General features: G+C 43.4%; 2 protein-coding genes, 1 long non-coding RNA gene and 1 other non-coding gene across 18 annotated transcripts in view; 2 read left to right on the top strand and 2 right to left on the bottom strand.

Annotated features, from left to right (window-relative positions):
- Positions 1–17,262, top strand: part of Mroh8 (maestro heat-like repeat family member 8) — a 68,453-nt gene extending 51,191 nt beyond the window's left edge. For 4 of the 13 annotated variants that reach the window (XM_039106715.2, XM_039106714.2, XM_008762427.4 and 1 more), the window contains 10 exons: positions 730–864; positions 1,453–1,567; positions 1,847–1,987; positions 3,179–3,343; positions 4,275–4,430; positions 7,789–7,911; positions 9,744–9,843; positions 10,963–11,028; positions 13,706–13,876; positions 17,081–17,262. In XM_039106715.2, coding sequence (XP_038962643.1) covers positions 730–864; positions 1,453–1,567; positions 1,847–1,987; positions 3,179–3,343; positions 4,275–4,430; positions 7,789–7,911; positions 9,744–9,843; positions 10,963–11,028; positions 13,706–13,854 — 1,150 coding nt within the window. In that variant the 3' untranslated portion in view covers positions 13,855–13,876; positions 17,081–17,262. Of the gene's footprint in view, positions 1–729; positions 865–1,452; positions 1,568–1,846; positions 1,988–3,178; positions 3,344–4,274; positions 4,431–7,788; positions 7,912–9,743; positions 9,844–10,962; positions 11,029–11,731; positions 11,910–13,705; positions 13,877–14,472; positions 15,052–17,080 lie in introns of those variants that run through there. The other 9 variants (XM_063285121.1, XM_063285120.1, XM_063285119.1 and 6 more) reach the window with 7 other exon arrangements.
- On the bottom strand, positions 6,508–21,619 carry LOC134486195 (uncharacterized). The gene is made up of 2 exons (XR_010065010.1): positions 21,313–21,619; positions 6,508–21,027 (listed from the first exon to the last, which is right to left on the bottom strand). It is a non-coding gene; the product is annotated as an uncharacterized LOC134486195 (long non-coding RNA).
- On the bottom strand, positions 17,477–17,541 carry LOC120101995 (U7 small nuclear RNA). The gene has a single exon (XR_005503040.1). It is a non-coding gene; the product is annotated as a U7 small nuclear RNA (small nuclear RNA).
- The window catches only part of Rbl1 (RB transcriptional corepressor like 1), a 63,676-nt gene continuing 61,880 nt past the window's right edge, over positions 21,408–23,203 (top strand). For 2 of the 3 annotated variants that reach the window (XR_010064693.1, XM_039105840.2), the window contains exon 1: positions 21,408–22,125. Coding sequence is in view for 2 of the 3 variants with exons in the window: in XM_039105840.2 (XP_038961768.1) it covers positions 21,970–22,125 (156 nt within the window). In the remaining variant the exon portion in view is untranslated. The remainder of the gene's footprint in view (positions 22,126–23,203) is intronic. The other variant, NM_001191066.2, reaches the window with a different exon arrangement.

Genomic DNA, 23,203 nt, shown 5'->3' with positions numbered 1-23,203 from the left:
TTGTAGGTTAGGATGCCCCCCACTCCCACACGCTGGGGTCCAGGCATGTGCTACCACATCTACTTTCTAAAGTTATGGGGCTTAACCCAGAGCATAGAGCACGCTAGGCATGGAGCACGCTAGGCATGGAGCATGCTAGGCATGGAGCACGCTAGGCATGGAGCACGCTAGGCAAGCATTCTACCCACAGAACCAAATCCTTAGCCTTAAATTTTATCTCAAAAATTTTTCTGAATCACTGGATCAGGCTGGAAAGCTGGTTTAGGGTTAAAGCCTCTGGCAGCTCTTGTGGAGAATCCACGTTCAGTTTCCAGCACCTACATGACAGCTCACAACTATCTAACTCCAGTTCTAGGGAATCCAACACTGTCTTGTGGCCTCCATGGGTACTGCATGCATGTGATGCATAGAAATGCAGGGAAACGCAAACCCATAAAATAACAATAATAAATATAGCTCTTAAAAATGCAATGGTTATTCATTTAGTATCCCAAATTATACTTATATTTAAATTATATTTAGTACTTCCTAAATTATAGATCTCCTTGAGAAACAAAATTAGGTTAAATTTCTTTAGGCTGAGAATTTATGTGGAGGGCCTTTCCAGCTATTAGGACATGAAGCATCTTTAAGAGTTCTAGAGAGGACTGGATCCCAGTACAGCACTGGCCCATCCCATTGAGAAGCAAGGCTATTCTCTCTACCTATACTTGTGTTTGCTCAACTTAGCTTCGCCATACAAGCTACAAAGACTCTCCTCCTCAGAACACTGTGCTGGCAGGAATTCAGCATCATGGAAAAGAACGGCGGGTGGACCCTTCTGAAGGGAGAAGGCCATCTTCAGGGAGTATTCCTCCTTGCCAAGTGAGAATTCCTTGTTCTAACACACTCATTCCCTCCTCTAAGCAACATTGTTTTATCCTTTTCTTAAAAAAAAATCAAAGTAACTAAAACCATTACAGAGTATATAATATCTGTATTTTTCTCTCCCCGAATTTTTTTCTGACACAGGGTTTCTCTGTGTAATAGCCTTGGCTATCCTGGAACTCCCTTTGTAGACAGGCTGGCCTCAAACTCAGAGACCCTCATGTGTCTGACTCCCAGGTGCTGGGTTAAAGGCACATGCCCCATCATACCTTGGCCTAATATCTGTAATTTTTTTCTGATTCAAGATCTCACTATGTTTCTGGTCTGGAACATAGTATACCAGGCTAACATCAAACTCATAGTGATCCTCCTGCCTCTGTCTCTCAGGTGTTGGAATTACGGTGTGCACCATCATGCCTAGCTATAGTATCTGTAAATTAACCAGGAAAAAATTTTTAAAAGTCTTGGCCCTGCCATGCCCTCTTGAATACTTGAAGCAACATAAAACGTTTGGGGGGCCTGACCCTGGGAAAATCCCGTCTGGTGGAGACATGTCTGAGAGTTTTCTGTTAATGTGTTTTACAGTGCCTTGATGGAAAGAAGTCACCTCTTTGCATATAAGATCATGTACTTGCTGGTCCCTTTGATTAACCGAGGGAATGACAAACATAAAATCACGTCTGCAGGCTTCTTTGTGGAGGTAAGAAAGTCCTGTGGATTCAGGGAGCCTGGGAAGCTGTATTCATTAGGGTCGGGTTGGGGTCCACTCTAGGTTTGCAAAAGATGTTTTATTTCCATTCAATCCTTTGAAATTTCTTTGTTCTAACCATTGTCAACAGTCTTTGTGTTCCTGCCCCCAGCCTCACTGTGCAGTGGCTTGATGATTTCAAAGGAAATGTCGAGTTGTTGGGAAGGTAGCTCCCTCCAGGGAAAAAGAGCTTCAAGGTCCTTTCTTTGGCTGACTTTTGGGTTCTTTCAGCTCCTTAGGAGTCCGATGGCCAGGAGGCTGCCCAGGGTGTACTCTACTATCCGCCTGAAAACCTGGCTGAATGAAGAGAGCAAGCTCTTCAGGATCCTAGCACTGAGGGGACTTCGCAATCTTGTCGGACACCGGGAGATGGTAAAAGGGCCTCTGACCACTCATTTCCTAGCTAAGAATAGAACAACCCTAAACATATTCAAGAAGCTAAGGGAGGAGGACTTAGGGAGTGTGGAACAGGGTGAATGTGGCAGGCTTCTTTTTACTGTATATCCGCTTGTACCGTTCTAACATTATACCCAAAAGTTATATGGGGACTATTAAAAATTGAATAACTTCAAAATTCCAAGTCATAAATATTGCTAATGCTTTGTAACTTGCATTTGTGGGGTGGGGGGTAGGTATGATTATTGTTAGAACAAAGTAGAAAACATCCAGCCGCCCAGTGATGCCATACGGCATGTTGCCCTGTGGCATACTTGGATGCTCCCAGGGTATTTATCATCTGAGACAGAGCTCACTGTCATTCATAATGAAAGAAAGCGTATCTCCCACCTGTCTCCTTAGAAAACTGTGCCTCAGCCTGGCAGTGATGGCACGCACTCAGGAGGCAGAGGCAGATGGATTTCAGTGAGTTCAAGGCCAGCCTGGTCTACAGAATGAGTTCCAGGACAGCCAGGGCTACACAGAGAAACCCTGTCTCAAAACACAGAAAGCTCAGTCAGAAGTGACCCTGAGGCTCTTTGTCACTTGAGATGTATTTTATAAGACAAATGCATGCACATATGGGACATAGATGACAAATGCTAGTATACGCTAACTCTGGTTGGTTGTATACATGAAGGTTTGATTGTTCTACTTATTTATATATGTGCACACAGACTCACATAGTTTTAGAATCTGGAGACTGCTTCCTTGTAGGGGCACAGGTGAGAAGGGATGCTTAAAGATCCTCAGTCAAACAGTGTTGAATTCCCATCAAGGGGTTTTCAAGCCTGTTTGAATACCTTCATGCTGGAGAACTCACTGTGTCCTGAGCTGGCCTTTCCATGCCTTTTGTGTTGGGAGAGCTAGTCCTTAAAGTAAAGCCAAGGGTATATCCCTGGTCCTTCTGGACCCAGTCCCACCTCTGCTCTGTGAAGCACTTCCCAACAGCTCCTCCCCCTCCTCTACATATCAGATCTGACAAGAGTAAAGAGAGGGGCTAGTCTACCTCTTTACCACTTTTCAGTCCTAGACTAGCCAGAGTTACTAAGTCAGGCGGTATCCTCCATTGAAAATTGGATAGTGTGTGCTACCAGGACAGGAGGTCATGGCTGCTTTTCAATACAGAGAGAAGACATCAAAAGCCTGCTGCCATGCATCTTAAATAGCCTATATGAGACGGATGAGAGGATCATTTTGTTGGCCATCCAGATACTCCTACAGCTTGTCAGGACACTAGACTCCAGCACCCTGGCTACCATGATGAAGACCCTGCTTTCCTTATTTGGTGATGTAAGACCCTGAAAGAAAAGGTTCTTCCCGAGGGGGCGGGCACCTACCAGCAAGTAGATATTGTGAAAGTATTAAGGCCATTTTATTTTACTTACAGGATAGAATTTTTTATTTTTAGAGGCCGTTGAGGTCTTTATGCTCAAGCCCCTTCCCCTTCCAGACAACTTGTGATGTTCTATTTTTCTGCACTAATGTTTTTTTGTTTTTCAAACTTAAAAAAAAATCTTATGACATAGCCTAGTGGTGGTGGCACACACCTTTAATCCTAGTACTTGAGAGGCAGAGGCAGGAGGAGTCTCTGATTTCAAGGACATCCTGGTCCAGGGCTGACAGGGCTACACAGAGAACCCCTGTCTTAAAGAACAAAGAACAGAAATCTTGAGAGACTTACTAAGACCATGCTTTGTAGGAGGAGAAAGAATTTGTTTTATATAGGACATGGAACAAGGGGAAGAGAAGGAAAAGGAGAGGAGGAAGAAGAGGAGGAAGAGGAAGAGAGAAAAAAGAGGAAGGAAGGAAGGGAGGGAGGAAGAAGAAATGGGTCAAGATGATGGACTGCACTTACGTCCTTGTCCCAAATCCCAAGGATGGTTTAAACAAAGCACAGAGGCCACAGTGACAACCATCCGCAGTGTGTGCTAAAGTTAGGGCTGTCACTTTCAGCAGCAGAACTTCTGTGAGTGATTGATAGCAGTCCTGGGTACAAGCTTGTTCACGCGAAGGCAGAACCATCCCAGTTCCTGCTTAGCGTTCAGAGAACAAGGGTCCAAACACATCCTCCCTCCCTCTGTATTCTGTCGTTCATTTCCTGCCCTCAGCTGCATCAGTTAGATCACACAGTGTTAAGACTGATGTGCAGACTCCCTAGGATTCTTATAAGCGAGCATGAGCAAGGCCAGTGAGCTGTTTCCTCGTGAACCCTCCATCTTAGGTGAGACAGGACGTTCACCGTTTCTCCATGACTCTCTTCGGAGCCTCCATAAAGGCTGTGAAACACACAGAGAAGAAGAGTGTGGAAGATCAAGTCCTGGAAAGCTTAGTCCCACTTCTTCTGTTTTCTCAGGACGAAAACGATGCAATAGCTAAGGTAATGTCAAGTTCTTTCAGCCGTGAATAACTCTGAAATTTTAATCCAGCCCTGACAGTAAGAGTTTATGGTTTTGAGGGCACAGGCTTCTCGGTCACACTCTTGCTCCTTATGTCCTCTGGCACAGAACTGCATTTCAGTTATTTCCCTGAGTAAACTGTGGGAAATCAAACTCTTGATTTCTGGGTAGTAAAATATGATCTGGGGGGGGGGGGGTTCTGTGGTTTAGCACAGAAGTATATAGCACACAACTCCGCAAACTGAGTGTTAATGACAAACATGTTCTTTTCTTTCAAGGACTACCCCACGGCCTTGAGACACGTAACATGTTTGAATTAAGTTAGAGAGAATAATCTGTCTGGACCATCGAGACTTAATTTCTCCTAAGCCTTCTAAGGGTTTTGCTGTAAAAATTGTGGTTTTCATGTAAGCCACCTCATATTAACAAATCTGTTCAGGCTGGGCATAGTGCACAGGTCTGTAATCTCAGCTGCGTGGGAGGCTGAGACAGGAGGCTTTCAAGTTTGAGGCCAGTGTAGACAACTTAGTAAGCTCTTGTTTCAAAGTAAAAAAGTAGGGCTGGCAAGATGAGTGGGGAGTGAGTCTACTTGCTGCCATGATTCCTGGAACCCACATGTGAAAGGAGAGGAACTAATTCCTGAAAACACACATGGACAGAGGAAAACAGGGAGATAGGCAGGTGCGTAGGCAGACAGACAGACACAGACAGACAGAATTAAAATTTTTAAATAGGAATAAAGTGAAGAGGCTGGAAACATAGCTCAGTGGAAGAATGTTTACCTAGGACATATGAGATCCTAGATTCAATTCCCAGAAGAGTAGCACACACTCACGTGCACGCACACACACACACACACACACACACACACACACACACACACACACACACACACACACACACCAGTCTATAAGCTTGCTCAGTCCACTATGCTAACTGGGATCACCAGACATATCATCCCAGGAAGGAAAGTTCAGACTACAAAGATTCTGCAAGGATTTTGTAGCTTATTCTTTGTGCCCCCCTCCCCTGCACAAAAATGAAAGTCAAACTTAAAAGCTTAAAGCCAATCAGCAGTGGTGGCATATGCCTTTAATCCTAAATTCAGGAGGTAGAGGCAGGTAGATCTCTGTGAGTTCAAGGGCAGCCTGGTCTACATCATGAGTTCTAGGAAACATTTCAGACCCCAGTAAAATATAGCTCAGACTTTGTCAACCAGGTGATGGGGGAAGTTTGATGGTTTGTATATGCTTGGCCAGGGAATGGCACTATTAGGAGGTGTGGCCTTGTTGGAGTAGGTGTGTCACTGTGGGCGTGGGCTTAAGACCCTCATCTTAGCTGCTCGGTAGCCAGTGTTCTGCTAGTATCCTTCAGTTGAAGATGTAGAGCTCTCAACTCCTCCTGCACGATGCTGCCATGCTCCCACCTTTTTGATAATGGACTGAACCTCTGAACCAGCCTCAATTAAATATTGTTCTTCTAAGAGTTGCTTTGGTCATGGTGTCTGTTCACAGCAGTAAACCTTAATGGATACAGGAAGCATATCTTTATGGCTTACAGGTTTGTGGAGGCATTGATACCTCATTTCACCCTAACCTGACATCCCTTGGCAATCAGGAAAGTTCCAGAGTAGTCAAGGCTCTGAGCTTATTTTCCTACAAACTTGAACAACTAAATCAAGCTCTTCAGAGGGGAGTCTGAGCAGAGAGCTGGGTGTGAAACTGGGTTAAGATCTGTCCAATGCTACCTCAAAGAAATGAAACAAACACATCACACACCTGTTTCCAGAAGTCCCCAAAGACCTGTCATCCTAATTTTTATCATTCCTGTAGAAGTTCCTTCCTTTCATTTTCCTCTTCCCCTTTCTTTCCTTTCCCTCACCTCTCCTTTGTGCTTTTTGTTTGTTTTGGGATAGGGTCACTGGTAGTTCAAACTGATCCCAAACTCCCTGTGTAGCCAAGGTTGGGTAGAGTTGAATATTTGATTCTGGATGGTCTTGATTGTCCTGCCTCTGCTTCCAAATACTGGGTTTACAGGTATGTGCCATCAAAGCCTGGCTTGTGTGTGTGTGTGTGTGTGTGTGTGTGTGTGTGTGTGTGTGTGTGTGTGTGTGTGTGTGAGAGAGAGAGAGAGAGAGAGAGAGAGAGAGAGAGAGAGAGAGAGAGAGAGTTTAGCCTTTGCCTTCCAAGTACTGGGATTATAGTTGTGTGCCACCACATCCAGTTTATTTTTCCATGTTTTAAACTTTATGTTGTGTTTTTCTATAATTTTTAGCATATTTGCTTAACATTGTAATCATGAGATTTAAGACTGTAGATAATTTATTGGCAGTGTTATAGGTAATTGCATCATTTTTTTTAAAGATTTATTTATTTTTTATATATAAATACACTGCAGCTGTCTTCAGACACACCAGAAGAGGGCATCAGATCTCATTACAGATGGTTGTGAGCCACCATGTGGTTGCTGGGATTTGAACTCAGGACCTCTGGAAGAGCAGTCAGTGCTCTTAACCGCTGAGCCATCTCTCCAGCCCTAATTGCATCATTTGATCTAAAATTCACCCCGTTCTCCTCTTCCAGGACACTTAGACAGTTTTCGATTTTTGTGATTATAGTACTACAATGAGCACTTTAATGAATGCACGTGAGAATTTCTTGAGGGAATAAAAACCTAGTGTGGAATATCATTAATTTTACTACACATCTACAAAGTACTACACAAAATAGCTGAACTAATTCTTATTCTCATCGATCTCCAAAGGCTTTGTTTTTTTTTGTTGCTTTTGTTTTGCGACAAGGAATGCTAGGATCACTACATAGCTCCAGATGACCTGGAACTGGCTATGTAGACCAGGCTGGCCCCTAACTCAGAGGTCTGCCCATTTGCTTTGGCTTCCTAAGTGTCATGATTAAAGGTATGCACCACCATCCCTCGCCTTGAAAGGATATTTTTGGCACATATATCTAGTGGACCTGAATAAGTGTTGAATGCTTTGGCGGCATTCTGAGAGCAGTGACTATGGAAGGGACTCACTTGCTCAATGGAATCCTATCCAAAGCATGGATTATACAAATGTACCTTACCTGGGCACCACATCTAGTAGGTTTTCCAGAGACCAGTGGTTTCCACATCCTCTTCACACCTTGCAGGTTGACGGTTCCTTTAGCATCTTCAGAAGGAAGGCTAGATCCCAGTTCCTCCCCTTCTCATCTCAGCCAGAGTAATTCTGAAATTAGCAGCCTTTCACATTAGACCTTGGAGTCAGTTTTACTAAAGAACTTTACTCAGTTAAAACATGTTTGAAAATACTAACCTATGATATTCTTTCCCCCACAGGAGAGTAGACGAGTCCTAACTCTTTGTGCCCGGTTCCTGAATTGGAAGCTTCCCCGAGAAGTATACTGCAAAGACCCCCTGTACATCAAACCAAATGAAGTTAGAAGGGTCTGCAAATTCTTTGTATGTGAGACATTGTGACTTTGCTTGTCTGTTTTTCCGATAGCTTTTAGTGGAGATTCATGGCACACAGGAAACCTTTCCCCTTCCACCCCCTTCCAAGCAGTAGTTTCTCTCCATGAATTGTTTAAAAGGTAGATCTATTTCCTGTAGTACACTTTTAAAGATTCTTTCTGTGTGTTTGGACACACATTGACAGTGCCACAGTGTGCAAGTAGAGGTCAGTGTACAACTTTCAAGAGTCAGTTCTTGCCTTCCACCTTGTGAGGCAGGAAGTCTCCTGTCTCCATCTCCCATCTCACTCTAGGAATTCTGGGACTGCATATCTGGCTTTTGTGGGTTCTAGGGATCACACTTGAATCCTCGGGTTTGTAAGGCAAGCACTTTACCCACTGGGCCATTTCACTAGCCCACAAGTTCACCACTGTGTATCTTTTTTCACATGTGCAACAGGCTGGTGGCACAGGCATGGCACACATACCTGTAAACAGCAGCACTCAGGGCTAGCAGGAAGCTCAGTGTGAGTTTGAGGGCAAGTTGAGCTATAGCCTGAGGCCTTGTCTCAAAACAGTGCTAACAAAATGGCTGGTAAACTAGAGAGCACCATTAATTGCATCAGAAACTACAAGGTCAGGCTGACAATATCTGGTCAAAAACTTTTATTTGGGCTAGGTTTGGTGCTACAAACCTTTTATTCCAGCACTCAGGAGGCACAGGCAGGTACATTTCTGTAACTTAATGGCCAAGGTGGTCTATACAGTAAGTTCTAGGTCAGCCAGAGATTTCATCTCAAAAACAAAAATCCATGTGAGTGAACTTGAAATGATTATGTTATCTTTATGCTTATAACCCTTTGCCTGATATAGTGGGCTGTTGCATTTTCTCTCAGAGCATGATAGCCCTACACAAGGACTGCCATAGTGTATGACCTTACACATGAAGAGGCAACATGTCACTAGCCCCGAGACCAGATAGCATCTTCTCAAAATCCAGCAGAGCCTATATGGCTCACAACAGAGTCAGGCTTGATTCAGGGTAGCTTCAGAAGGTCCATGCAGAGTTTTCTAGAAACCGATTATAGTAGAACTATCTGGATTCCACACTGAAACCTCTGGGACTATTTCTAGGAATCTTCCACATACTTAAATCCCAGAATAGTCTTTTCTCATCAAGCCTGTAGGGCTAGGAAGCACATCACAGTGTCCTTGCCTGTCCTTTTTCTGGATATTAGGTCTCTGAACTCCAGCCACTACATATAATTGATGCATTAATGACAATATTCCCAACAAGAAATTTGCTGTCCCAGTGGGTAAAGGTACAAATTGTCCATGTCAAATTGGAACCTCTATGAGAAACACTTCCTGTCTCCCCTTCCTGTTTGTCTCCTGAGAGGCCCTTGAGAGGTGGACTCATTCACTCGGAGAGCAAACAACCTTTGTGGAGCCAGCTATAGTAATCCAGGTTTCAAACTTCCAGTTTAGAGCCTGCAGCCCACTAAGGAGACTGAAAATTTGTAAGGAACTAAAATGGAGAGTCCAAGTGGAAGACAGTACGTGCCAAGAGAGGAAGCCTCAGAGCAGGGCTGACTAGGCGGGAAGAGCTGGCAGGGAAGTGAAAGCTAAAGGTGGCCTTTAGAGTTGAGAAGACAGAGAGGTGCAGAGAAGCCAGGGTGGCAGACGGTGTCACAGACAGGGATGCACGTGGGTATCCTGAGGACTTAATTTTCCGGGCTTGCTGTCTTGGTGAAGAGTCGCTGTGACAGTCACTGCAGCGCTCAGGCACTGCTGTACTCACCAGCTACTTTGTTCTCTGTGTACTCTTTCCCTTCAATGTAGGGAGAGAGAAGCAAGGGGAAAATAGACATCCTAGACCAAACACTAACGTATTCCAAGGATCCAAAACTTCCCATCAGAAGAACAGCTGTCTTGTTTGTAGGTAAAAGAAACCCTTTCATTTGTACAGTTACCTCGATCCTGGACCTCCCCACGGCGTGCTAAGCATCCCCATTCTTTTCTTTATATACGTAGACAGGACTGCAATCATATTCACCCCATAGCCCTCTGCCATCCTCACCCACCCCCACTGATCCCCTTCTCTCCAATAGTCTCTTGGCGACTTTCATGCCTTTTATTTTGGTGACTGAATGAAATTTAACTAGGGTTACTTTAGGTGCATGGGTAATTTACAAGTGACTGCACCACTGAGAAAATGTTTCTCCCTTCACAGTACTCCTTGCAGCAACCATTAACGGTAGGTATAGGACTTCACAGACCTCTTTCCCCAGAAACCTTTATGACTGCCCAGAAATCCTCAGGCATGTGCCAGGCCTCGTAAGTTCTTAGTGACAGAATATCTGTGGGCCCAGTCTTGTGCAAGAACCATGTTATTGACCAATAATATTTAAAATGATTGTGTGTGTGTATGCTTGTGTATGTATGCACGTGTATACACACACACACACACACACACACACACACACACACACACACGTGTGGGTGACATGGCATTTAGGTGACATGGTGGATATGTAGAGGTCAGAGAACTTGTGGGAATCAGCCCTTCTTCTACTCTGTGGGTTCTGGGAATTGAACTCAGGTTGCTGGGCTCATGAACAAGCACATTAACCCTTTAAGCCACCTTGCTAGCTTTTATTTCATTCAATCCTTCTTTTTCATTTCATTTCTTTCTTTCTTTTTTGAAACAAGTTTTCACTGTGTAGCCCCAGTTGGCCTGAAACTGATATGTAGACCAGGCTTGCCTTGAACTCAGACAGATCCACCTGCCTCTGCCCTGTGAATGTTCAGATATAGATGTGTGTTCCCAGTCAGGCTCTGCTTAGTTTTCGAGACCGTTTCCCTGTGCACCCTAGGCTGACTTGGAGCTCATGGCAATTCTCATGTCTGAGCTTCCCAAGCACTGGAATTACAGGTGTGAGCTAGTGTTTATTACTTTGAATATTCCTTATTTTCTAAAGGCTAATTCTGTACTATTAAATGATAAAAATGGAAAAACTTCTAATCCCTAAAAGTCTGAAACTTGCTACTTTGTGTTCAGGGCTCTTATCAAATTATGTGGATGCCAGTGAACTCAAGAGGAAGGGTACTGACTGGATAGAGAATGGTAAGTAAGGACATTGTTTGGATGTGGGACTCACTATTTTGGAAGGCATCTGATTCTGTGTCTACAGAAGGCTCTGTAGCACAACTGAGTCTGGCATGTAAACTCTGAGCTTATGCAGCAATAAAAATGCAAGTGACTATAATTCAACTAAATTACAGTCTTAAGTCTAAGACACCTTTGGAAAGGCTGAGATCCTGTTTGTCTCGGAACAGCTTTCACAGCTGTCTTAGGGGAGAGCCCTAAACATTATCAGGAAGTAAAACAGTATCTCTCTAGAATTCTATATAACAAATTGTGATGATATTCACACACACCTCACAGGCTGCAGTACTGTCTAAGCCACTATGCTGTAGAGTAGGACTTGGCCTGAAGAGGCTCTATAGTCACCTAAGGCCACCATCAGGGAACTGTTTTCAGAACTGTTGGTGGGTCACGCTTTATGTAGCTGCACAGTTCTGCAGATTAAGTGCTCAATGAATTATTGCTCCCATTTAAGAGTAGTTGTATAAATCTGAATAAGGTTCAGTGGTAGGCTTGTCTATAGCTTAGCTGTAGAATGTTTAGTTATAGAATGCATTGGGGTCTAGGTTCAATCTCTAGCACGGAGGAAAAGGTAGTTATATACTCAGAAAAGGTAAAGAAATGCAAATACACCCTCTCACAATTAAAAAAATCTAATTTTGTTTTTGTTTTTTTGAGACAGAGTTTCTCTGCATGGTATTGACTCTCTTGGAACTCACTCTGTAGACCAGGCTGGCCTCAAACCCACAGTGATCCATCTGCCTGTGCCTCCTGAGTTCTGGGATTAAAGGCATGTGACACCATCCCTACTGCTTTTTTATTACTATTTAAGATTTTGTATTGGGGTTGGGGATTTGGCTCAGTGGTAGAGTGCTTGCCTAGCAAGCACAAGGCCCTGGGTTCGGTCCCCAGCTCAAAAAAAAAAAAAAAAAAAAAAAGAATAAGATTTTGTATTTACTTATTTACTTAGTATGTGTATGGATGTAGGAGAACAAACTCCAAGAGTGATTCTTTTCCTCAACCATGTGGGTTCTGGGGATTGAAGTGAGCTTGTCAGGCCGGGTTGAGGAGAGCATTGCAGGACCCAGTTTACTCCATTTAAAAACACAGTTAATTATTGAAACAGGTAGGGAGTAACGCTAGTATAAGGAAGACAATAATAGTTCTATTTATTTTATGCATACGAGTTTTGCTTGCATATATGTGCACCATGTGCATGCCTGGTGCCTGCAGAGGTCAGAGGAGGATGTCAGGATCTCCTGGAGCTGGAGGGACACGTGGTTATAATCCAACATGTGGGTGCTGGGAACTCTATCCAAGTCCTCTACGAAAGCAGCAAATGCTCTTACCCACCGACCTGTCCCTCCACTCCATCAAGTCACTTCTATTAACATTCTAACACAACAAGCATGCATCCCTGAACTCAGGAAGGTAGAGGAAGGACGTATGACACTCTCTCTTTAATAAAGCATTCTTTTTGTTGTTGTTGTTTGTTTGTTTGGATCATATGGTTCAATGGACAAAACAGAGCATGGAAATATGATCAGGAAGATATACTGTTTGTTTGTTTGTTTGTTTGTTTCCAGCTAAGGTTTCTTTTGGCCATTGTGGAAATCGATCTGTAGAGTAGGCTGTCCTTAAATGCTGGGATTAAGGACACCACCACTCTCCTGAAAGACATACTTTCAAAATAACAGCTGTTATCTCTAGGTGGTAAAATCATACATGACTTACATTCTTCTAGTGCTTATATGTATTGTACAAGTTTTCTATATAACAAACACATATTTCTTTTGCTATAAGAAAATACAAAAGCTAAAATCTAAACTGGACATGTTAATTTGTATTTGGTATCTCAGCCCCATGGGAGGCTAAAGCACAGGAATGGCTATTCAAGTTCAGCCTTGGCAACAAAATAAAGCAGGCATTAAAAATTGAAATATACTAGCCAGGTACTCCAGAATGTTTCTTTAATCCCAGTACTTGAGAGGCAGAAGTGGGTGGATCTTTGTGTCTATCTTCATCTACATAATAAATTCCAGTTCAGCCAGAGCTACACAATGAGACTATGTCTCAAACAAAGCAAAACAAAACAAAAAACACTGCAAGAGAATAATGATTTAAGAGTTAATGTTTTTGAAAGTAAGACAAGAAGTTAAGAGGTTAACATTAAGCCAGACAGTGGTAGTACACACTTTTAATCCCAGTACTTGGAGGCTGGTGGATCTGATTTTGAAGCTTGCCTGAGACCAGCATGGTCTATAGAGCCGTCTCCAGGGTAGCCAGGATATATAGAGAAATACTGCCTTGAAAAAACAAAAAAGAAAAAAAAGAGGTTAACATTAGACATCAGAAAAGGGTAATACAGCAAGGGATGATTTAAGAGTTAACATGTTTAGAGTAAGACAAGAAGGTAAGAAGTTAGCACTAGAGATAGGTTGATTTGATTTTAGATAGACTACTTAAGATATGGTTATTTTAACATTTAAACAGTGGGTTTTACAGGTCAAAAATGGAATCATTTCAACAATGTACAGACTTTTGGCCAGTCTTGGAAATCATCATCCTTTTATCCTACCATTCTGGTTTGTTGGCTGCTTGGTATCTAGAGTAGTAGTCACTTCCAGACTTCAGTCTTGGTTTTCTTGCCATGTAGATCTGAGAGAACTGTTACAAGACCCTGAGCCCTCTTTGCGCATCATCGCCTCCCAGGCTCTGTTCCGCATCCAGAGGGTGGGGAATATACCAGAAACAGAGATAAGCGTTTCCTGGATGAGGAAGCTCTTGGGCTGTCTTCATACTTAGAATGCAAGCCACATGACAGCAGGTAAGAGCAAGCCCTTACAGAAATCTCTAAAGTGACAAACACATCCCAAATTTTCTTTCTTTTCTAAAGTTACTGTATTTTACTTCTGTGTGCATCTGTGAGTGTGCACACCTGTGGAGGTCCAAAGACAATGTGTGGGAGTTCCTTCTTTCCACAGAATGCATCCCAAAGATCAAACAAAGGTGTCAGACTTGGTGGCAAATAGTTACCTGTGGTGGCAAATAGTTACCTGTAGGGTTAGATTTTTCTTTCTTTTTGTAAAGATTTATTGATTGATTTTATGTATATAAGTACACTGTCAACCTCTTCAGACATACCAGAAGAGGGCATCAGATCCCATTACAGATGGTTGTGAGCCACCATATGGTTGCTGGGAATTGAACTCAAGACCTCTGGAAGAGCAGTTGGTGCTCTTAACAGCGGAGCCATCTCTCCAGCCCCCTAGATTTTTCACAACCTACTTTATTTAGGATTCTTAAATGCTTCAACTTCCCTTTTAGCTCACCAACCAAAGGTAGGGGAGAAAGAAGGATAATGGAAAAAGGGGGTTGTGAGGGGTAGTAGTACTTTGGGGAGATTCCACTCTTCCTTGTCAGGATACCAGCAGTCCAGTCCAATCGCAAACACCAAAAACGAATCAGTGGTGGCAGCTCATCTCCATCCAACAGAAACTGCAAGGCTCCACCTAATTGGCAAAAGTCATCAGAAGTGACCAGTATCAGCCAGAATATCACAAGAAGTTCTTTGGCAAGCTTTTCTCTACAAAGTGAAGACCAGCAAAGAAGGGGGAAGCGTTGCACAGCGCAGCAATGCAAGAGAGTCCTCCCACTTCTATTTATATTCTTCCTAAACACCACTCACCCTCTCAAGTGTATCTTTCCAGCGAAATATCACATGCCCTCTCGCAAGACAGCTTCCAGAAAAGCATCATGTGACACAACCGAGTTGTTAAAGAAACCAGAAATTTCCTCTTCATTAACCCATTGAGATAGCCTGAATTTGCCCATTTTGCTAGCCTGAATTCTGCTTTTTCTTCCAGACTTAGACAACCCCAGCCTGAAGCTATTTCCATGCATGAAGCTACCTCCAACACAATCCCCACTTTAAAAATATTTTATTAGTTAAAATGTGTCAGGGAGTGAATTTCTTGGTTTAAATTGCAGAGATAGTACAAATTGTAATGAGTTTTTCATTCATGCCATATATCCACAAAGTTTATGTGTTGATGAGAGAGAGAGAGAGAGAGAGAGAGAGAGAGAGAGAGAAAGAGAGAGAGAGATTGATTGATCAGTGGAAAAGTTAATTCTCAACATGTAAGAAGCCCTGCGTTCACTGCACAAAAACAAACAGGTCATAACTGTAACCCCAGCACTTGGGAGGCTTAGACAGGGGAATCAGGAATTTAAGATCATTCTGGTTACTATGTATTTCAGGGGAGTCTCTACTTCACTATAGTCTTGTTATATTCTATCAAAAACAAGACTTATGTGCCCATCTTGAATCCCAGCACTCAGGAGGCAGATCACTGAGAGTTCTAAGCCAGCATAGTCTATATACCTCTTTTTTTTTTCTTCTTCTTCTTTTTTTCGGAGCTGGGGACCGAACCCAGGACCTTGAGCTTGCTAGGCAAGCGCTCTACCACTGAGCCAAATCCCCAATCCCAATATACCTCTTGAGACCAAGGCTAGCCTGGTCTACAGAAGGAGTTCCAGGACAGCCAGTACACAGAAAAATCCTGTCTCAATAAATAAATAAAAAAGAAAAAATCCATAAATAACAAAAACACAAAAGAAAAATAAATGACAGTGTTATCATGTTAGTATTGTTGGTTCTATTGTCAAGGATACTTGATTGCCAACAGTCTTTTTTTTTTTTTTTTTTGTTAAAGATTTATTTATTTTTATATATAAGTACACTGTAGCTGTCTTCAGATACACCAGAAGAGGGCATCGGATCTCTTTACAGATGGTTGTGAGCCACCATGTGGTTGCTGGGAATTGAACTCAGGACCTCTGGAAGAGCAGTCGGGTGCTCTTAACCGCTGAGCCATTGCCAACTGTCTTAAAAACTAGATACCAGTTTATTTTTATATTTCACAATTAGTATTTTATAAATTCTCATAAGGCCTTTTCCCCTCCAATTCCTGTTGAAACCTATGAGCAATAACAAAGTTCTGACCAGAGTATAAAGCAGACCCTACCCCAGTATATACAACGTTCCCACTCCTTTAGCTCCCATATTCCTAATTTCTCCAACAACTGCTGGAAATTTTTAGAAAGCTCTAAGATGGATACTGTTGACTACCTGTTGTCCATCTTAAAGATAAATAAAAAATATTCTCATAAGATGAATTGCTAAGAAACAGATTATTTTATGTTAGATAAATAACTTTATAAATGTATGTAGATGGTTGTGAAGTCTCTTCGGGGCAAACTAGAAATGAGGTGTTAAGTCTAACTTCTAGGCTCTTGTTGAGTAAAGAAACCTAAGCAGAAAGCCAGAGCTCAACTTTCCAGGACAACAGTGATCTCTCAGGATCATTTGGAGAGAAAAAGGAAGTGTACAACTAGGAGGTGAAGAGCTACATTCCATAGTGGATTTCTTTGTGTTGTTCAGTGAGCAATCTGAATCTTTAGTCACCCTCTTCCCCAACGTTCACTGCTATCTCTGTATCAAAGGTATCTGCTGAGACACCTTCAGGTACAAACTGCTCTATGGTTCATTGAGTGGCATTTGGTAATATGCTAGGTGTGGCTTCAGGAGGTTCACTGTCCAAAAGAGGTCCTCTTATTTCAACCCTGCAATATTTTAGCTAAAATGCAGCTCCAAGTTGCCTGGTGGATTTAGGTATGTCCAACCTATAGCCTGCAGGCCACAGGCATACTAGATAACAGTGTCACTCTGGACACCCCAGCTTAAATCTCATTTCAAGTCAGACTCAAGAATACCTAAGTCACTACATCAAAACTGCAGTGCTAACTAAAAAACACTGAGTAGCATTCACCCTTCATCATACTCTCCTTTGGCTCATTTTAGGAAACCAACTCTATTAGCCACTTTTGAACTAGTCTTTTTTCTAGATTACCCAATTAAAAAATGAGTAACCGCTTAGTGATAGTTATAAGGAGCCTAACTCTTAAGTACATATATAATTAACCCTTTTCATTCTTGAAGTCACCTCATTTTATTACCTTCATTTTGCAGATGGAGAAGCTAAGGAAACAAACATGAAAGTGATTTGCTCTGGGTCACACAACTAGTAAATGGTAAAGCCAGAGCTGCCCAAGCACACTGGCTCCTACACCCACACCCTTGGCTAGTGTGTTGTATTCTTCTCCAGTCTGCTTGCTCTTGCAAATGGGAATAAACACAGATCTGCTCTACAATTCATCTCCATTGCTAAATGTGTGCTCCAAACAAACTCATGTGCCTAAGCTTGGTTGCGGGTCCTGAGGAAGTGGCATTTGGGAGTGGTGAGAAAAACAATTTGAAACCAATTGTGGATAGAAGCTGACTGCCCATGTTCTGCTCGAGATGGCTCTCCAGACAGCTCTCTTGTGCTAGAAAAAAAATTTTTTTGAAAGCTCTCGGGATAGCTCATAGGTTTTCTGACCAAAGTCAAAAAAAGCTGCTAGAAAAAAATTCTAAAAGAACAGTAAAAATTCTAAAAATGGGGGTTGGGGATTTAGCTCAGTGGTAGAGCGCTTGCCTAGCAAGTTCAAGACCCTAGGTTCGGTCCCCAGCTGGGGGTGGGGGGGAGAAAAGAAAAAAAAAATTCTAAAAATGTCGTTTGCTCTCCAAGCAGTTTTGTTAACCAAAGCCATCTTTTATTTACATATCAATTAAGTCATTTACTCCAGATTCCCTTTTGATTATTCCACAAATCAGCATACTATGACTGTACATGCTTGATTCTTGGAAAAGGACAACTACTTTTTTTTTTAGTCATTGCAAATGAATTCAGAGATCTGCCTGCCTTGTAAGCCTAGACAATAAGGGTGGGATCCTGTCCTGAGATTACCATTCCTACTATGCCTGGACCTAAATTCACCTGTCCCAAGCTGATCTTAAACTCAGTTATCTGCCTGCTCATATCTTTCTGACAAGCTGGCTTATTAGTGCCATTGTTCTTTTAGGTCTGTCAAGACAATCATGCAATTCATATTGCATCTTTATATTTTGCATAGTTGAGAAAGTATATATTTTTGAACTCATGTTTTCCGAATTCTTTTCCACAGCCTTAAGGGCTGTCCTGAAGGTCACAGCACTTACTATTTTTGCTAAGGAACATAGACACACCCTCAACTCCTGGAATCTGTTTCTAACTATCATGGAGGTATCCCGAAGGAGGACCATAAAGCAAATAATTTGTATAGTAATAATTTGTATAACACTATACATCATTATACAAATAAGCCTCATGCCCTACAACTGTCAATACTCATAGAAGCCCAGGTCCTGCTTGTTCTGCTCCAAATTTGGGAAACCTTGTCATACCCTCCCTTCCAACGCCATGCATGACTTGGCACTCAAACAACCAAATATGCTTTTAGTGATACTGAGCCTCCACTGTTTTATCAAGTTCATGGACTGGCCACTTCACTCCTAAAGTTAGTATACTGTACAGATAATGAAATTATATAAAAACTGGTGTTTATTCATGAACCTTTTTTTTTTTTTCAGTCTTTGACTTGATTTCATGAACTGTTCCATTCTCAGGGTAGAAACAGACCTGTAGGGACAGAAAGATTCCATACTTAAAAAGTGAGAGAACGGGGCTGGAGAGATGGCTCAGTGGTTAAGAGCACTGACTGCTCTTCTAGAGGTCCTGAGTTCAAATCCCAGCAACCACATGGTGGCTCACAACCATCTGTAACGAAGTCTGATGCCCTCTTCTGGTGTGTCTGAAGACAGCTACAGTGTATTTATATATAATAAATAAAATCTTTAAAAAAAAAATGTGAGAGAACAAGCCAGGCCTGGCATCTTATGCCTGTGTTCCAGCAGTTGTGAATAGAGGTGAGAGAGCTGTCACTAGTGCAAGGTCACCCTGATCTGCTTAGCAAACTCTAGGCAAGGCAGAAATATACAGCAAGACTCTTCACAGAGACAGGGATGAAGTCTCTTTTGAAACCCAAAAATTTAAGGTGACTATGATTACAGAGCCTAACTGTGGACATAGTTTAGATTTCAAGTGGCCATAAAAAGCTGAATGACCCATTTTCCTTTTCCATTGTTTTGTGTGGAATCCCTTTCCCTTCAGGTAAATCTTTATTTTGTGGGTAATGCCACCAAGAGATGGCGTCAAGCATAGCAATGCTTCGTTTATTTATATTTGTTGGTTAAAATTCACAGGAAGAAGTACACACTCAGAGACAGAGGACTGCCATTTACTGAACTACCTCAGATGTTAGGAATATTAAAATTTCTACAACACAAAGTGAAATGTATGAGATAATCTTGAGATGATTTGCAGTAGACTATTCCAGTATTATTTTTAGAAAAACAGAATGGGGAGACTCAACCTCATTTCCCATTTGCATGTTCTTGTTTCTAAAGGCTTATCTGCTTATGTATTTTAGCCTATATGTGTCAGTGTTTTGCAGCATGTGTGTGTGTGTGTGGTCTGTGCTTGTGGCTGGTAACTGCTGAGGCCTGAAGAAGGTATCTGATCTTCTGGAACTGCTGTTATGAATGGCTGCCAGCTGGAATGCCAATGGTGGGAACTCAACCCACATCCTCTTAAAGAGCAGCAAGTGCTTGTTTATTACCTGCTAAGCCTTCTCTTCAGCTCCCATCCTTATTCCATTTCCAATGTCACTGGAACCTCTCACCATGCCTAACTCAGTCACTCCAGAATAGCTGGTACATTTGGTCCTGTCTGCTTTCTTTCCACCTTCCAGGCCTCTTTGGTCTGCTTCATGGGTGAGCAGGTCTGGCTTATCATTGAGCCAAGGCCATAAGAAAAAGATTTCTCAGAAGCACTTGGATTTCTACCACAGTGTGGTCTGTAAATGAAGAGAAAACTAGATTTCCACCAAAAGAGTCTCCAACTGTCATGCAGTGTCAGAATAATCAGGCTGCTTAGGGAGAATTTGCAGCCAGCATAATTTGAGTCCCACCAATCCTAATCACAGCCCAATGAAAACTCAAGAGTTGGCATGGAACTGAGTGATTGGGGTGAGGATATTTTACACAATTGAAGTTTTGGGGGTTTTTTTGGTTTTGTTTTTACTTTTTGAGACAGGTAGCCCATCCTATTTAAAATCTTTTAACTCCTTGTCCTGGATGACAACCTATGCTACTGGAGTACTCTGTAGCTATAGAAGGCTCATAGTCTTATGCACAGCCTTCCCCAGGGATGCGTGTGTGCGTGTGTGTGTGTGTGTGTGTGTGTGTGTGTGTGTGTGTGTGTGTGTGTGTGTGTGTAGGGAGCTGCAGCTTTTGTAGGTTGTCACCCCGGACAGAATAATGGGCATTTTGATGATGCAGACGCCTTTGAGTCATCCATGCTCTCCTTCTATGTGATCCCAGCAAACTAATTCTCTGTTTCACTAAAGCTTGATGAAGCCAGAGCTGTTTCTTTGGTCTGTTGTCATTTGTCTATCTGGGATTTAGAGAGGGTTACCTCTCCCTGTATGAGGACTCTTCCCTCAGCAATATACCTTTGTATTTTAATCCAAAGGTATGGCACCTTTTAGCATGTAAGATAACACTCTGCTATCTCCATACTTGGTAGTCTTTATCGTATACAGTTCATGAGGCCATAGCTGCAGTCAGTGGATTTTGTCCAAAACCAGATTGATCATCACTAACATGTTAAAATCTCTGCTTTGAGTAGATCATGAGGCTTTAGCAGGGCATAGGAATTTCTTCATAACTTGCCTTAACATCCCTGTTTTCTTCTCTAGTGACTCCGTCAACCAAACAAGGAGCGCTCTGTAATTTTTCAAACACACTGTTCTAAGAAGTCCTTACTGTGGAGAAATAATCTAAATTAGGGGAATACAGTGAAGACGAAAGGGACTATCTTACCATCCAACTCTTTTGGATGAGCGGATCAGTGAGCATGACCATTTCAGATAAAGTACAATGGAGACGATGAAACGGATGTTAGATGTCAGCTTTTAGATGTACTGCTCAGAAATGGCCTGAGAGGGTGACAATTAGACTTAAATGAAGAGCCAGGTATGCAAAGACATGCACAATAGCAGTTTCAGTTTCATACAGAGAAAAGCCTCCTCTGACTGAGAACCAGCTTGATATTCTCAAGGTTAAGAATTACCTGGTGCATCTGAGTGCTATATTTTTACGTATTTTAAAGACAAAAACTAATCTCTTGAAGGATTCTGAGTGGAAACAGTTTCTAGTTTACGCTTTTAAAAACCTTTCAGGTGAGCACGAAGAACATCTCTATTCCTGAAATGACTACTTACTGGGACAGTTCCCAGAATCCTGGGAGTGAGGCTGAGGGTGTTACCTCAAACCCTTTCCCCTGCATCCCTTTCTGGCGAGGTTTAGGAGCCTACGACGTGGCGCTTCTAAGGTGAAGGAGCCACTTTCGGTAGCTCCCGCCTCCCATCTCCATCAAGGGTCAAAGCTCAATGAGAGCGGGTTGGAGGCTCGCTGGGGAGCTGACAAACTAGGGTCTACAGGATAGTGTTATGGAGAAGGCTTCCCACTAGAGTGAAAGGACTCGCAGTCCCAAGTTACCCACACCACGGGACTCTCTGTGGAGAGCGCGGGGCGCGAGTTACAGTCCCGGCAGCCTCAGCACCGGCTCGGATCCTTCCGCTCCGCTCCCTCTCACGTCGGTCCCCGCGGCCCGGGGTCCCGCAGCTGCCCATTCAGGCAGGGTCCGAGCTAGATCTTTAGAGTCCGAGGTTCATCTTCTCCCATTTCCGGAGACGGGTTGCTGCGGGCCCCAGAGGAGAAAGGGACTTTTTGAGAAGAAAAGCGGAGGCAGACGATGAGGGGAAGGCGAGCTCAAGTAGGCGATTTTCGCGCGCTTTGTCGCGGGGGGTTGTGGGTAGCTCGCCGGGAGGGAAAAGAAAACCCCGAAGCCGGTCGCGCCGCCCGTCGGGCCGGAGGGGATGTTCGAGGACGAGCCCCACGCCGAGGGGGCGGCAGCCGTCGCCGCGGCCAGGGAGGCGCTGCAGGCCCTGTGCCAGGAGCTGAACCTGGACGAGGGGAGCGCCGCCGAAGCCCTGGACGACTTCACCGCCATCCGCGGCAACTACAGCCTAGAGGTGAGCGGCGGCAGGTGGGCGGCGGCCCCGACCCTCGCCAGGCCCCACCCCCGGCCCGCCCCCGCCCCAGCCTATCGGGTGGTGGGAGTTCCCCCACCTACGAGGGTCTCTGAGGAGTGCGGGGAGGGAAGGGTGGGTGTAACTCGGCCAACCCACCCATTTGTTTTGAGGCGGGAAACCGAAGCTCAGGAAGGGAGCTGCTGGTTCAGAGTCTTACGCTGCTCCCGGGTTCCCTAGGCTCCAGACTTTCAAACTTGATTTCTGCGCGCCGCCCAGCGCCCCAAACGGCACAGTGCTGCCGTTAAATCGATCAGACCCAACCCAGTGGTTAAGTGCATTGCTCATCGCTGCCCAGCCCTTTGATTAGGAAACCCCCCCCCCCCCGCTCTTTTGAAACACTATTGGATTCCCATTCCACAGAAGGAGAAAGTGGGGTCGTAAGAAGTTAATTTAGCGCGCAAGGTAACGCAGTTTGCCATGCTGCTTGGCTCAGCAGTATGAGCCATTTAACTTCCCCATTCTTTCCGCCTCATCGTGTGTAGCAATTAGTTCATTTGTACCACGCACTGTAGTTTGATCAAAGTCAGCACACACAAAAGCTCTTCTCAGCCCCATGTTCCTTTCTGCCAGGCCGTTACCCTGATGATCGATGGGGTGTCTGGCTCCGAATAAAAAAAATGGTGCTTGTTATCATTATTAGATATTCCCAGCAAAACACACACACAAAATTTGTCTTTACAGCAGGGCAGTTAACTACTACCTGTTTTCTTGGTGGTGTTACAGCTCAAGATCGTGTTTTTTTTTTTTTTTATAAATTTATTTTTTAAGATTTTATTTTATTGTATATGAGTACACTGTAACTGCCTTCAGATGCACCAGAAGAGGGCATCAGATCTCATTACAGATGGTTGTAAGCCACCATGTGGTTGCTGGGATTTGAACTCAGGACCTCAGGAAGAGCAGTCGGTGCTCTTAACCACTGAGCCATCTCTCCAGCCCCTCAAGATCGTTTTGTTGTTGTTTTATAGCGGATTAGAGTCACTCTAATACAGAAACCCAGATTGGTCATAAGTTTACA

The sequence above is a fragment of the Rattus norvegicus genome, chromosome 3, assembly GCF_036323735.1.
Source record: "Rattus norvegicus strain BN/NHsdMcwi chromosome 3, GRCr8, whole genome shotgun sequence".
Classification (NCBI taxonomy): Eukaryota; Metazoa; Chordata; class Mammalia; order Rodentia; family Muridae; genus Rattus; species Rattus norvegicus.
Note: the sequence above shows the minus strand (reverse complement) of the source record. Positions and strands in the feature narration are given on the sequence as shown.